At 42.4% G+C, this 13,637-nt stretch overlaps 1 protein-coding gene across 2 annotated transcripts in view; it reads right to left on the bottom strand.

The window, feature by feature from the left end:
- CACNA1D (calcium voltage-gated channel subunit alpha1 D) overlaps positions 1-13,637 on the bottom strand; it is a 302,650-nt gene that overhangs the window by 127,376 nt on the left and 161,637 nt on the right. For both annotated transcript variants that reach the window (XM_084832473.1, XM_084832474.1), the window contains exon 9: positions 9,933-10,102. In XM_084832473.1, coding sequence (XP_084688599.1) covers positions 9,933-10,102 — 170 coding nt within the window. The remainder of the gene's footprint in view (positions 1-9,932; positions 10,103-13,637) is intronic.

Here is a 13,637-nt window from a genome sequence, read left to right as displayed (position 1 = left end):
CACGGCCAGGGCGACACACGCTCAAGCTGCAGAGCTTGTGCACCACCAAGCCAAATGCCACCTTCCAGCCATGTATTGTGATTTGCCAAGTGTGAGCCACCTCCCCTTTTTGGTCCTAGGCAGGTAGCACAAGCAGGAGGTTAGCGAGCCATTGGTGGGCAATGATACGTGGCCAGTGGGGCTGCATTCACAGTTTGTGCAGGCATGAACAAGCATTATATGGGCCAGAATCTCATACAATATTAGGATTAAGCCAGTGGGGATGCCGCCCAAGTTTATATTTGAGGCAATGAGTTTTGGAAGTGAGGGCTCAATGCTCCATGCCATCAGCCAGTGGCCCAAGCCCTAGCCCTGTGCAGAGACTTCTGTTTGCTCCTGCTGTTCCCTTGGCCTTTATCATGTCGCCGTTGCTGTTTGAGGAAAGGCTGTGTCCAGACATGCATTACTTTTGAAAAAGAGCCAGTGCAGGACACTAAGCAGCAGAGTGAAGGCTGAGGAGCCTCAGGGACATGGCAATCACTGGAGGAGGGCTCTAAATCCTAAAACCAGCTTTGGAAACAGGTTCAGGGCAGTGGAGGCTGATGGCTCCACGTTTGGTGGGGTTGTGATTCCATTCTGGGTTTCAGTCAGAACTAGTCAGAAGTCTGAAGGAGCTATCCAAGGTGCTGAACCCATTTGGGGGCTAGGTTCAGCACCCTGGATAGCCCCTTTAGAGGTCTGACTGGTTCTGACTAAAAACCAGAATTGAATCACAGCCCCACCAACATTGGAGCCACCAGCCTTCCCTGGTTCAGGGGTTCAGATCCAAGACACACCATCCCAATCAGTCCAGTTCAATCCATATGTGACATTAGTTGCACAGCCCGCATTATGACCTATTCCATTTCATTTAAAGGCCTTTCCAAACAATTTGCATAAATCTTCGGCTGCAATCCTACCTGGGGATAAGCTCTACTGAACTTTCTTAAGAATGTAAGACCATAAGAAGAACCCTGCTGGATCAGACCAAGGGTCCATCTAGTCCAGCACTCTGTTCACACAGTGGCCAGCCAGCTGTTGACCAGGAACCCACAAGCAGGACACGAGTGCAGCAGCACTTTCCTGCCCGTGTTCCCCAGCAACTGGTGTACATAGGCATACTGCCCCTAATACTGGAGGTAGCGCATAGCCATCAAACCTAGTAACCATTGATAGCCATCTCCTCCAGGAATTTGTCTAACTCCCTTTTAAAGCCATCTAAACTGGTGGCCATCCCTATTTCCTGTGGTAGTGAATTCCATACTTCAACTATGTGCTGTGTGAAGAAGTACTTCCTTTTATCTGTACTGAATCTCCCAGCAACCAGTTTCATGGGATGACCCCCGGTTCTAGCATTTTGAGAAAGGGAGAAAAAAGTCTCCCTATCCATATTCTCCACACCATGCATAATTTTGTACACCTCTGTCATGTCTCACCTTACCCTCCTTCTTTGCAAGCTAAACAATTCCCAGCTGCTGTAACCTTCCCTCATAGGGGAGTTGTTCCAGCCCCTTGATTATTTTAGTTGCCCTTTTCTGCACTTTTTCCAGATCTACAGTATCTTTTTTTTTTTAGGTGTGGTGACCAGAACTGTACACAGTATAAAAAGTGTGATCCACCTTAGATTTATATAAAGGCAGTATGATATTGGCAGTTTTATTCTCAATTCCTTTTCTAATTATGCCTAACATGGAGTTTGCCTTTTTTTTACTTCTGAGTAAATATGCCTAGGATCATGCTGTTAGTCATCTATTGTTAGTGACCCGTTAGTCTTCTTCCCCTCAAGGTAACAATTCTGCTGCTGGACTATCCAATTTTTCCAACACTCTTGAACACTAATATTTTGTTGTTGCAAAATGTGACCTTTCCCCTGACAAGGTAGTTAGTGCATCATTCTTATCCCAAGTTCTCTGTGGAATGTGACATGAGAGAGTCACCAAGCACCTACTGGATAATGCCTGTGAAAATAACACTCATTATGAGTGAAGACGCCTTTTAATTTTTTTCTTTTAAGGTTCACAACAGGTGGAGCATTTCTCCACTATACTGCTTAACCAAGTGAGTGTCCATCTAGCCCTTTAAAAAACTAGTGAATACTTGAATGGCTACTCTTGGCTCCTAGCTAATTTTTAGGGGCCATATGCTCTCCTTCTCTAGCTTTGAAGCATGCTCTTCCCTGATAAAGCAGAACCTGTTTAAAAATTATTCAAACAACAGCATTACTAGTCTTTGAATCCTTGCAACAAGGTTACCCTTGAATCAATTACGTGGGAATCAAATAGTATGCCACCAACACTGGTTTGGGACTAATGAAGAACACTGCTAAGGGCAGGGCAGGATTATCATCCAGAAAAGCCCTGAAATTCCATTGTGAGGAAAGTCAATTTGTCAACATTGTACACATGGTGACTGGCAGAACTAACAGATGCCTTTGCTTTATAGATAAAATGTTCTAATAAAGGTATCCCCTAACTCGCCTTACTTCCTTTTTTCTGAATTGGTTAGATTACTCCAGGGTCATGGCCACAGGGTTTCCTTGGAGGCTGAGCCTTCAGAGATATTCCAGGCCCCTTTCCTGAATGTTCAGCCTGTATTTAAAAAACAAGTAACAGTCTCTAGTTCTCCTATTTGTGGAAACATAGGGAGAGTGTGCAGACAATATTCTCCCAAACTGTTCAGTATGGACCAAAACAGATGTTGTTCTGCTTTTTTACTCTAGAGTAGGTGCAGGGGGCCTGATCCAGAGCAGGAACCTAGCATGGGAGGGTCTTAACCCTTCCCCCCTGCTATAAGCACAATTCAGAAAGGGGGGGGGGTTGGATGCCTGCAATTTCTTTAAAAATTGTGATCCATAAAGCAAATAAGGGAGCAATCCTATTGCTGCTAGTCAGTGGCTAGACGGCCATAGGATATGCTGGTTTCTGGGAATCGACCTTGGAACCAGCATTCCAAGTTCAGTTCCCGGAGAACTGATGTCCCCCCCTCCTGCACTGCCTCACAGGCAGCTCGGAATGGCCCCACGCTCTGCACTTAGAAGAGCACAGAGCAGTGAAAACAGGACATTCTGGGGGGCGTTGCAGGGCAGGGAATGCAGAAATGCCAGTACGACACATCCTACGTGTCGTCCAGCAGCCGCTTCCCCCACTCCACCTTTCTGTGGCTAGACAGCCACAATCGTCTGTCTAGCTGCAAATGCAGGGTGGCTGAAGCGCAGAGGGGACGATCCCCTCCATGCATCTTCTGCCCTGCATTGGATAGGCGGTCACCTCCGAGTTCAGAGGCGGCCTCCTATCCCCATAGGATTGTGCCCTAAATTCGTATACCTGTTCCTGCCTTACAGCATTCTGGCCACTGAGTGCAAAGGCCTTGGGATGGCTGATAAGTATTAAGCTGCTATTTTAAAATTTTATAAAATAAAATTGTATTTTATGAATATTTAAGATAATCAAGTCACTTGAAACACCTCAGGCTACCTGTGTTTAGATTCTGGCTCTTTTCCCACAGAAACTGCTTCCTCTCAGCAGTGTTTTTTTTCTGGTGGAGCTCAGAGGCCAGAAGTACTTCCAATCAGGAAATGGAGGAAGCAGTTTTACAGTGGCTGGTGGGAAGTGTGGGCAAGGTGAGGCCAGCCTCTTCTGCACTATATATTGCTTCCCATGCCACATTTATGTAGCCTAATCATCTTTGTGGACTTATTTGCAATGCTCCTCCTGCAATACCCAGTCTGTCTTTCCTCCAGTTTTCCAAAGGCAAAGCTAGTTTTGCTCAAAACTGGTTAAAAACTAAATTCACTATGAGACTATAAAAGAAAGCATTATTATGCATCTGCAAGCAGGACTTTAATTTTATCCAGTACAAATCACATATGCCAAAAGCAAAATAGCTTAAACAGCTGAAGAATGAAAAATAACATCAAACCAATTGAACAAACAAACACATAAGCTTATGAGAGCTTGGGCTAACAAGTATCCTACAGATTAAAGGCACACATTTATTTACTGGGGGGACCAGTCCAGTTTGGCCTCAATGGGGACCAGTGGATGTGCTCAGCCCTCCCAATTCTCCACACAGTTCTCTGTCTATGGGTGGGCTGCCACAGAGCAAAGGAACAGGGACAGAGCAGGTCACATGCTAGTGGGAGTGTAGGATGTGCAGGGGACTGGATCAGCCCATCAGCAGCCACATCTTTCTCTCTCTTTCTCCATTATGAACTTTATGGCTTGCATTTCACCGGAGGGGGCAAGTGGAACCAAATAAATGCATAGAACAAAACACTCAAGTAGGTGTCCTAATTGTCACCACCCTGGTATGTTGTCAAAGTTTGCCATTACTTAAATATGCAAAATGGACATGGATATATTTTCTGAAAACAATCCATTTTTTCAAATGTTATCTAAAAATGTCCTTTCAAACATTAAATGGAAATAATTACCTGCATTTCTAACATTTTAGTAAGTTAGATAAATATGGCATCGAGAACAAAAATACCGAAACAATAAATTTGAGCTGTTCTGCAAAATATCATTCTCACCCTATGCTCCATTATATTATGAGAACTCTTGAAAAGCTTTATGGTTTGCATCACATTGGAACTAATGTGATGTACTCATATCTGGCTTCTTTGCCTTTTTAGATGACATGCTTTAGTTTTATCGAGAGCAATTCTTTGGAAATTTGTATAAATGAAATTTCAGCATTTTAAAGCACCACAGCAACAATCTCTTTGAAGCATGCATTCAAACTGCAAATCACTTCCATGCAAGATGTGTGTCCACACACACTTTAGAGAATATATTTATTCCCAGTATGTGCGTGTGTGTGTTTAAGCAATAGCACTCAGAACTCATTGCTTAGATTGAAACATCCCACGGCAAAACAAGACACATTTACCGTGTTTGTTGGACCCACGGCAACAGCTAAATCTGCTTTTCTTCTTGTCCTCTAATAAATCAGCCAGCGTAACCCCTTCATGTTACACACATGTAATCCCATCAATAATACAGTAGGTGGCGGCAGTAGCAGTGCAGAAAACAATAAAGGATCCACATTCAGTGCAAGCAAGTTGAGATGTGACACAGAATGACTATACTGGCTATATTATCAACCTAAATCTAGGACTGAGTAAAATTGTGTTGGTGGGGGGAGTCAGAGGTGGGGCCTCTGGGTTCCTTTAACAGGCCCCTATCTCTTCCCTTGTAACATGAGCACTGAAGCCAAATGGTTATGGGAGCTATTGGGAGGAGTGGTGGTTTATATGTGCACATGCTGAAAAGGATTTCCAGTGGTTTGGGGTGAGGTTTCAGGTTCCTGCATAGCTTCCTGTCTCTCCCTATGATTACCAGAAGCAGCATTATATAAAAGCAGCAAATATATGCCAAAGGGTTTTCTGAGATTGATGCAGGTTGCAGGGCTGTAGCTTAGTGGCAGACTAGTCCAACTCCCTGGCATTTCCAGGGGAAATCCTGGGAAGCAGCTGCCAGTTAGTGCAGACAGTACTGAACTAGATGGACCAGTGATATGATAAGGCAGCTTCCTGTATTCTTAAAATCAGTTTTCTTTGGTGCAAAATTTTGCTTTTTAAAAGAGTACGGAGTGCATACAGCCTTGCCTAAATTAACTTACTCCTTACAGTAATTTGGCATTCTTGGCCAAGCTGGGGGAGGATTCACAATAGATTTTGAGAGAATTGAGGTGAGTCATTTCTAACACACAGATCACTCAATGCCTTCTATTCAATGATTAGTAATTAGCATCCAGATAGCTTTACAAGGGTATCACATGGTGTTATAAAGACTAAGGGCTGATTCACAGAATCGCAAACTGGGTTTGTCTTTCAACTCAAACTAACTGTTTTGCCTGCCTGGGTTGAATGTGCCAACTCCCACAGACATAAATCTTATGTGGATATTAGCACACAGCTCATGACAGGGAGTGATACCAGAGATTTGTGTTTTATGACAGCCAGTCCACCATGTGCATGTTCCATCCAGGCCGGCAAACATCTTGGCATTTTAGGTTAAATTCAACTTTGAACAATGGGGCTTCCCCTTGCTCTCCCCACCCCCATGCCCCATAGCCCCCTGCACATGCCCCAAATGCTGCTGTTGGGAGAGTAAATCTATGCTGCCAGTGGTTTATGATCCACTGGCAAACAGCCAGCTATGGATACAACCTATTATAAAGCCAACCCTATTTGTAGTTCTGTGAATCAGTGTCACCTATTCTAAAGGAGACAGGGGTGGACATTGATCTGAAAGATTAAGGCTAGAATCCTATGCACATTAATCTGGGAATAAGCTTCATTGAACGCACTGGGACTTGCTTCCAGGTAATCATGCCTCAAATTGGCCTGCACATTCAGATACCAGTTTACCCATAGATTCTCAGTCCATGGCCATGACAGTCCTAATCATATCCAGTTTTTTTCGATCTCAGTTCTAAAACAACACCAAAAACCCTGGGAATTAAAAATGACCTTGTAGGGCTGTTGCAAAGACTGGGAAGTCTATAAATCATCTTGCAAGGTATGCTATATAAAGGATTAGAAGTCATGTAATGTAATGTTAAGTTCAATAGGTTTTGTATTACATTTGGCCGTTACCACAACACAGCATTCTGCACCAATGAAAACAAAAGCTTTGCTGCAGCACAAGTGTAAAAAACAACAACAACCCATCATTGAGGACAACCAGCGTCGCTCTGATTAGACTCATTGAAGAAATCAGTTGACAAAGTGCATGTCATTCTCACGTAAGATAGCAAGTGCTTAATTTTCTGTAACCTATCTATGGTTATCACAGAGGCATTTTAAGTGGCAGCATCTTCACCAGAATTAAAAGAAGAGGTATCTGTACTATTTCACAGGTCGCTCTACGTTGCGTTTTGGGAAGTGTAGATTTTCTAACATAGATTTTTTTAAAAGCAGGCCAATAAATGGGCTTATGTAACTTTAGTTACTTTCCTGTCAATAGCTACATTTTAAGCTGCTCAGAAATATCATTGTTGTTTATTCGTTCAGTCGCTTCCGACTCTTCATGACTTCATGGACCAGCCCATGCCAGAGCTTCCTGTCGGTTGTCTACTCCAAATAGCTAGTCAGAAATATATTCCATAGCATTATCGTTAAAACATTAAGTGTTCTATTGCAGTATGTTACTTAATATGGCACAAACTGCTGCTTTAACATGCCATTCACAATAAGCCAAAACAACACGGGAAGCTTGAGTGGGGCAAAGAAGATAATAGTATGGATACTGTCAGAGCCAGACATTCTTGATTCTAAAATTAGCTAAGTAAGTGGCTAAAATTGTTGTTTTCATTTTACAAGCACTATGGATTAGCTCTCCAGATGGACCAATTTTGTCCATATCCACAAAATGTTGATAGGTAATTTTGGGGGTTGTTCTATAGCTATCACTGGCTCCAGGAACAAGACTGAAAAGGCAGGGGGCTTCCCAGCTGGCCAGTTCTGCCTTCTTTTCACACATCTGTGGACCGACTCTCCAAGCAGTTAAAAAGAGTCAGTGAAGACACAGAAAAATTCAATGTTAAAGAGTTTTTCAACTGATGCAAAACTAGCTGTCATGTCAATACTTTCTAGCCTGGTCCTCTAATACTTAATACTCTGGCTTAATGCTTACAACATAACTCTTTAGAAAATTACTGCATTGTTTAAAGGACTTTCTATTACATTTTTGAATCCAAATAAAACAATCTTATGATTGTGTTTACAAGCATCGGTAAACATTAAAGTATGACAAAATGTAGTCTAACATTTTTTGTTGTTGTTCAGTCATTAAGTCATGTCCGACTCTTCATGACCCCATGGACCATAGCATGCCAGGCATTCCTGTCTTCCGCTATGACAAACATTGCTAGATCCCAATGATATAGCTTATCTACATCCCAGCCCTGCATACATGTGCATGTACATTTTTAATATCCATGTTGAATTATTACAGATCATGACTGAGGGGTTTGCATGAGCAGACTTTGCGACAGAATTTTCTCATCCTCTCCTATCTCCGTGCAGCCTCCCACACACCCCCAAAATCTTCTCTGGAAGGTCCCCCAACTCTCTAGAGCAGACTGAGGAGTCATGGGACTGCAGGAAGAAAGGGGAATCCACTCCACTAGTGGATGCCATTCCACTGGTGGATGAACACAATTGGATGTCACCCAATGGCTGCAATGACATAGTCACCTAAAGACTCAGTCAAATCAGCTGCCAAAGAGAGCAATGGCAGTTTGGATTGAGCTCCAGGAAGAAGGCAGCAGGTCTGTGCAAACCTAGCCCAGTTGCTCTCCTAAGCACCTGAATTGTCTGAGCGCTCATCTGATCCCAGGGCGACATGGCCCTTCTGCACTTCCTGCTAGCAGCTCAAATCATTCCTTGCTATTCAATCTGCAGATGGCTAAGATGAATGGCATAGTACTGAGCAGGCAGGAGGCTGCGCTGCTTCTGCCAGAAAAACCCAAGCCCAAGCCAAGCTCCTACTAATTAGAATGGCATTGTCTTAAAAGGTGGGATATAAACATTCAAAAATGAAATAAAGATATAGCGCTAATTGCTTCAAAGTTGGGGATTCTCAGCCCCAGGCCATCATCCCTGCAGCTAACCCCCACCCACAATTAATTGCAGCACTGGGGAGTGGGTGCTGAATTGAATCAGGTCACAAGGCTGGGAAACACCTTGTGACTTCCCACCAACGTGCCATTTTTCCCAGTTAAAATCACTCCTCTCCAAACCTGATATTTACTCCATGGGGCAAAACATGCAGATATCATACACACGTCTGGTTTTTTTTTTCCTACCTGTGGGACAAATAGCAGCTGCACAGGAAGTAATTTAAATCAAGAAAAAACCCAGCATGGGAGTAAAGAGGTAACCCTCCCTTTCCATAGTGTCATGGTTCCAATCCAAGGTTGTCTTTACACACAGCATTTATAGTGCACTCGTGACTGGCCACCCATGGAAGTTTGTGGGTCTATTACATTACGCTGTCATCATCCAGGGCCCCTCCTGTGCTATCCCCAGCAAAAAGTGCAGTTAAAAAAACAGTTTAAATGAAATATTTAAATACAACGGGGTGCACAACCATTTTTCAGTCACTTTTTCAGTTGTTTTTCACTGAAACATATACGGGGTGGTGAGGGCCGCATTCCTTGTCTAATGAGCCAATTCTCATCATGCCACAGAGATGGAAGAAAATGCTCCGGGGGGGCTCCCAGATTTTCCTTTAATGTAGAGATGTCCCAAATCTCTCGTTCTCTCTCTCTCTCTCTCTCTCTCACACACACACACACACACGCCTGGTATAAATACTTTAAAAACACTATCCATCCTAACCATGGATCCCTGAATCATATCTAGTTTGTTCCTAAGCAATGGGTGTTTCATATGAAATGCAGGTTGAACTCTTTGTAGTTAATATTCCAGTTCAAGAAAACTCATCAGGAATTTTGCATTGGAGTTTATCTAATATGTAACTGCCCAGAGAGCTTCAGCTATTGGGTGGAATAGATATGTAATAAATACATACATACATAAAATATTGTTTATTGTATGTTTTTAAATAACATGTCCATTAGAAGAAAAAAGCAAAAGTAAAAAATACTTTACATCAACTTATACTTGAAAAATGTACTATTTTAGAAAAGCCTAAAATTTATCAATTTATTATAGATTATTCTGCAAAACTTGTTTTTAATGTTATTACATGAACTGTTATTGTATTCATGTATATTTTAATTTGTAAGCTGCTCAGGGAATTCTAGTGGATTGAAAAGCAGGGTATAAAACTAACTAAATACATCCTGATATTATGTGAGCAAGAGTGTCTCCCATATAAGTATTTTCTAAAGAACAGTATATTCTTTTTTCAGTAGTAATGAATTAAGAAGACTTGACATACTGTTTCGTTTGCCTTCTCCATCACCTTCCTCTTCATTCTCAGGGTCAATATCTTCTGCTTGTGTAATCCAGTCCAAATAGCCTTTGAGATCTTCTTCAAGCTGCTGCTTTTCACGCAGCTTCTGAAAATCTCCTCTAGCCTTGGCTTTTTCTCTTTCCTTGGAAAATTCCCTATTGGGTTCAGATAAAACATAACAGAAATATTGATTTATGAAGCTACATGGCTTTCTGAGGAAAGAATTTAGACCCCAATATTTCTTCTCGATACAATTAAACAACAAAAAGAAACTGTACAGAAATGTGAACAGTTTCCACATATCACAACAGTAATGCAAATAACACACCATGCTGCATTCCTTATGCATTACACCTTTAAGTACTGATAAAAATATAACTTACCCTAAAAATATTCAGTTACCCTAACTATATCAGCATCATGCTCAATCTCCCTATCCATCTTAACAGGTTCAACTGTACTGAGATATATTAGATATTGGGACAGTTCACACGCTCAAAACAAGCCACCTTACAATAGGCCATGGGTTATTTGAGGATTGTTTAACCCTCCAACAAGCCATACCACCCAGGTTCGGATGACATGATAAGCCACAGCCAGGTGGCGATAATGCAAATCTCACCCAGCATGTGTCACAGGTCACAAGCCACCGTAGCTTGTTTTGATAGTATGAACCAGGTCATTGTATTTTACTTCTCCCTCAGACATTTATTTATGATTCTAGAATAGTGTCTTCTACCTAACAGCACCAAGCATTGAAGGTATAAGGCAGGTTTCCTCAACCTGGTGCCCTCCAATGTTTTGGACTTCAGCTCCCATCAGCCCTAGCCAGTATGGCCAATGGCCAGAAATGCTGGGATTTCTAACTGAAAACAGCTGGAAGGCACCAGGATGGCAAAGACTGGCATACAGCTTCATGGGATTAGATTGGGTAAAATGGTGTATAGCAATGAAATGTAAGGATGAACATATATTTGAGACAAAAGTAGCTCCTTTCAAATCAAAAAGTAGGATTTGTCCACATGATACACTTATGTCATTGTGAATATCCTGAGGAACCTGCTCCAATATTCCAATACAATTGTGGTTCCTATGTGGTAATTTGGCAGCTATCATGATCTGAGGAGACCCATGATTGATAATGGAGATATAAGAGAACCCAAAATGTTTTCAGTTTGCTCTTCAGTGGTACAAAGTGCCAAACTACGAAGAACAAATAAAGAGATAAGGAATAGTCTGGTTTTAAAAAACAAAACCCGTCAAACTCAATCTGAATAGGAGAACTGAATGGGAGATTACCTGAACAGGATTCATCTTAATCTGAACAGCACATGGCCATAGGTTGATGAGAGAACCGCATCTTACATGCAGAAAGTTGCTGATTCAATCCCTAGAGCTAAGGATCCAGAGGTGGGAAAGAAGATTCAGTGCCGGACACAGTGGACCAGACTGGGCAGGATGAGTCAATAGTATTAAGACTCAGTATAAGCCATCTTCATATATTCAAATAAAAATGTCTTGACCATAAGAATGTGACCTACACAGCCCATTAGTACATCCTCCTGTACTAGACACCTTGAAATGAGCGGAAACTACATGAGTACATTTGTTCCCAAATTGAACCCTTTCATTATCTATTGGTAACAGATGTAAACAAAGTAATGTTAGATCAAGTTGTTGTGTTTATTATAAATGCTTGTTTTTTGCTCTCCCGTTTGAAATGCTCTTTTTCAAAGATTCTCATAAACTATGATCTGATGTCAATACTTCCTGAATATAGGAGGTTTTATGTTACATTTTATCTTTCTTCTGCTCAATTTGTTCATGCTTGTTAACTATAAACTTCTATTGAAATGCTATTAGTGCGTCTGCTACAAAGGATTTTATAGTTGTTTTATTTTTGTGATAGCTGTATTTTGGTGGTTATCAGTCACTTCCTCTTAATAGCAGACATCTATCTACATGCATGACTGCCCAGGAGAAAGACAACTGTAAAGGTAAAAACAAAAACAAAACAGGGTTTTATGGCAACTACAATACCAATCACCTTGTAATTTTATTTCTTCAGAAATGTTCTTTTCTTTCTTTATTTAAAAGGGTATGCATTTTCCCAACTAACTTCAAAGCTGAGCTCTTTGACTGGGGTCTATATAAAAACATAAGGGCCACAATCCCAAAGCAAAGTTAGGTTTGGTTATGCCTAACTCTGAGATAGACTGTGGCTAGGGCTGGCCCAATGCATTTTGCTTCCTGAGTGAAAGACAAGATGATGTCCCATGCCACCATTTCCCATACAAAAGCTGGCTGAACCTTCAGTAGAAAATTTCTGCGCAGGGTAGACTAGGGGGTGTGGGGCAAGCTAATGTAGGGAATTCAGGGGGGACGGTGAGGGCACCCCAGCACCTGCCACCTGAGGCAGTTGTGTCACTTTTAGGGATGTATGAGAATGTTGGTTTTGCTCACAAAACATGAGCGCATGTCCCATTCGAACTTCTGAACACAAGGGGAAGCCCACAGCCGCTGACAATATTCGTAAATTGTCGAACACATGTTTGCAATCATCCCGTTCCCGATTCCCAGTTTGATTTGTGCAAATTTCCTAATTTGTGCAAATTTCCTCTGTATCATCATCATCATCATCATCATCATCAACAACATTTCTATACCGCCCCATAGCTGAAGCTCTCTGGGCCGTTTACAAAAGTTAAAACATTAAAATACAATATAGAGTGTTTAAAAACCATTTACATAAAACGTACGGACAAACAACATATAACTAAAAACAACTCTGAACTAAAAACAATTTGTTTTTCAAATCCAACAATAAAACACAGCTTAAAATAACACTGCTTAAAAACAGCATACAAGAGTCAGCAAAAGGAAGAAGAGTTCTAAAAAGGCAAGGCCTGCTGGAATAACAGCATCTTTAATGCCTGCTTAAAAGCCTTCAAGTAGGGATGTACGAAAGTCACTTAGCTTTTCGCGGATTCTGTTCATGGGGGGGGAAGCATTCCATCCCTCCCCCAGGAATCCTCGGCGGGGGGGGAGGCGATCCGGTCCTCCCCCCTGGAATCCTCAACGGCTGGCTGTGCTCCGCGGCGGCTCTGCAGAGCAGCCGGCCAGGCCCAGGCCAGGGCTGTCCGGAGCCGGATTTCCAGCCACGGAGGGCTCTGGGTAAAAAAAAAAAAACACGTACGCAAATGGCGGCGGCTATGGCCGCCGCCATTTGCGTTCCTTATTTTTCGCTGTCTTAGTCTACATCAATATTTATGTAGACTAAGACGAAGAAAAGGGGAATGCAAATAGCGTAGTGGGCGCTATTTGCGTTCCCTTCTTTTCTTCGTCTTAGTCTACGTAAATATTGACGTAGACTAAGACGGCGAAAAATAAGGAACACAAATGGCAGCAGCCGTAGCCTCCGCCATTTGCGTACGCGTTTCTTTTTTTTAAAAAACCTAGATGAGATAGGCTATGTAAGTCTTTACGTAGCCTATCACATCTAGGGGGGGGGGGGAGAAAAAGACCAGACTGCAAATGGCGACGGTGGCAGCTGGTCAGAAGACCAGCTGCCGCCGCTGCCGAAACCGCCGCTGGAGCCACCGCCATCCAGAACATCCGCCCCAGGTAAGTCTTGTCCCGAGGGGATCCGCGGGGGGCGGGCAGGCCATTCCACGATGGATTTCGGGGGGC

This window comes from Heloderma suspectum, chromosome 2, assembly GCF_057233095.1.
Source record: "Heloderma suspectum isolate Gila_16-S chromosome 2, 16-S_ref, whole genome shotgun sequence".
In the NCBI taxonomy this organism is placed as follows: domain Eukaryota; kingdom Metazoa; phylum Chordata; class Lepidosauria; order Squamata; family Helodermatidae; genus Heloderma; species Heloderma suspectum.
Note: the sequence above shows the minus strand (reverse complement) of the source record. Positions and strands in the feature narration are given on the sequence as shown.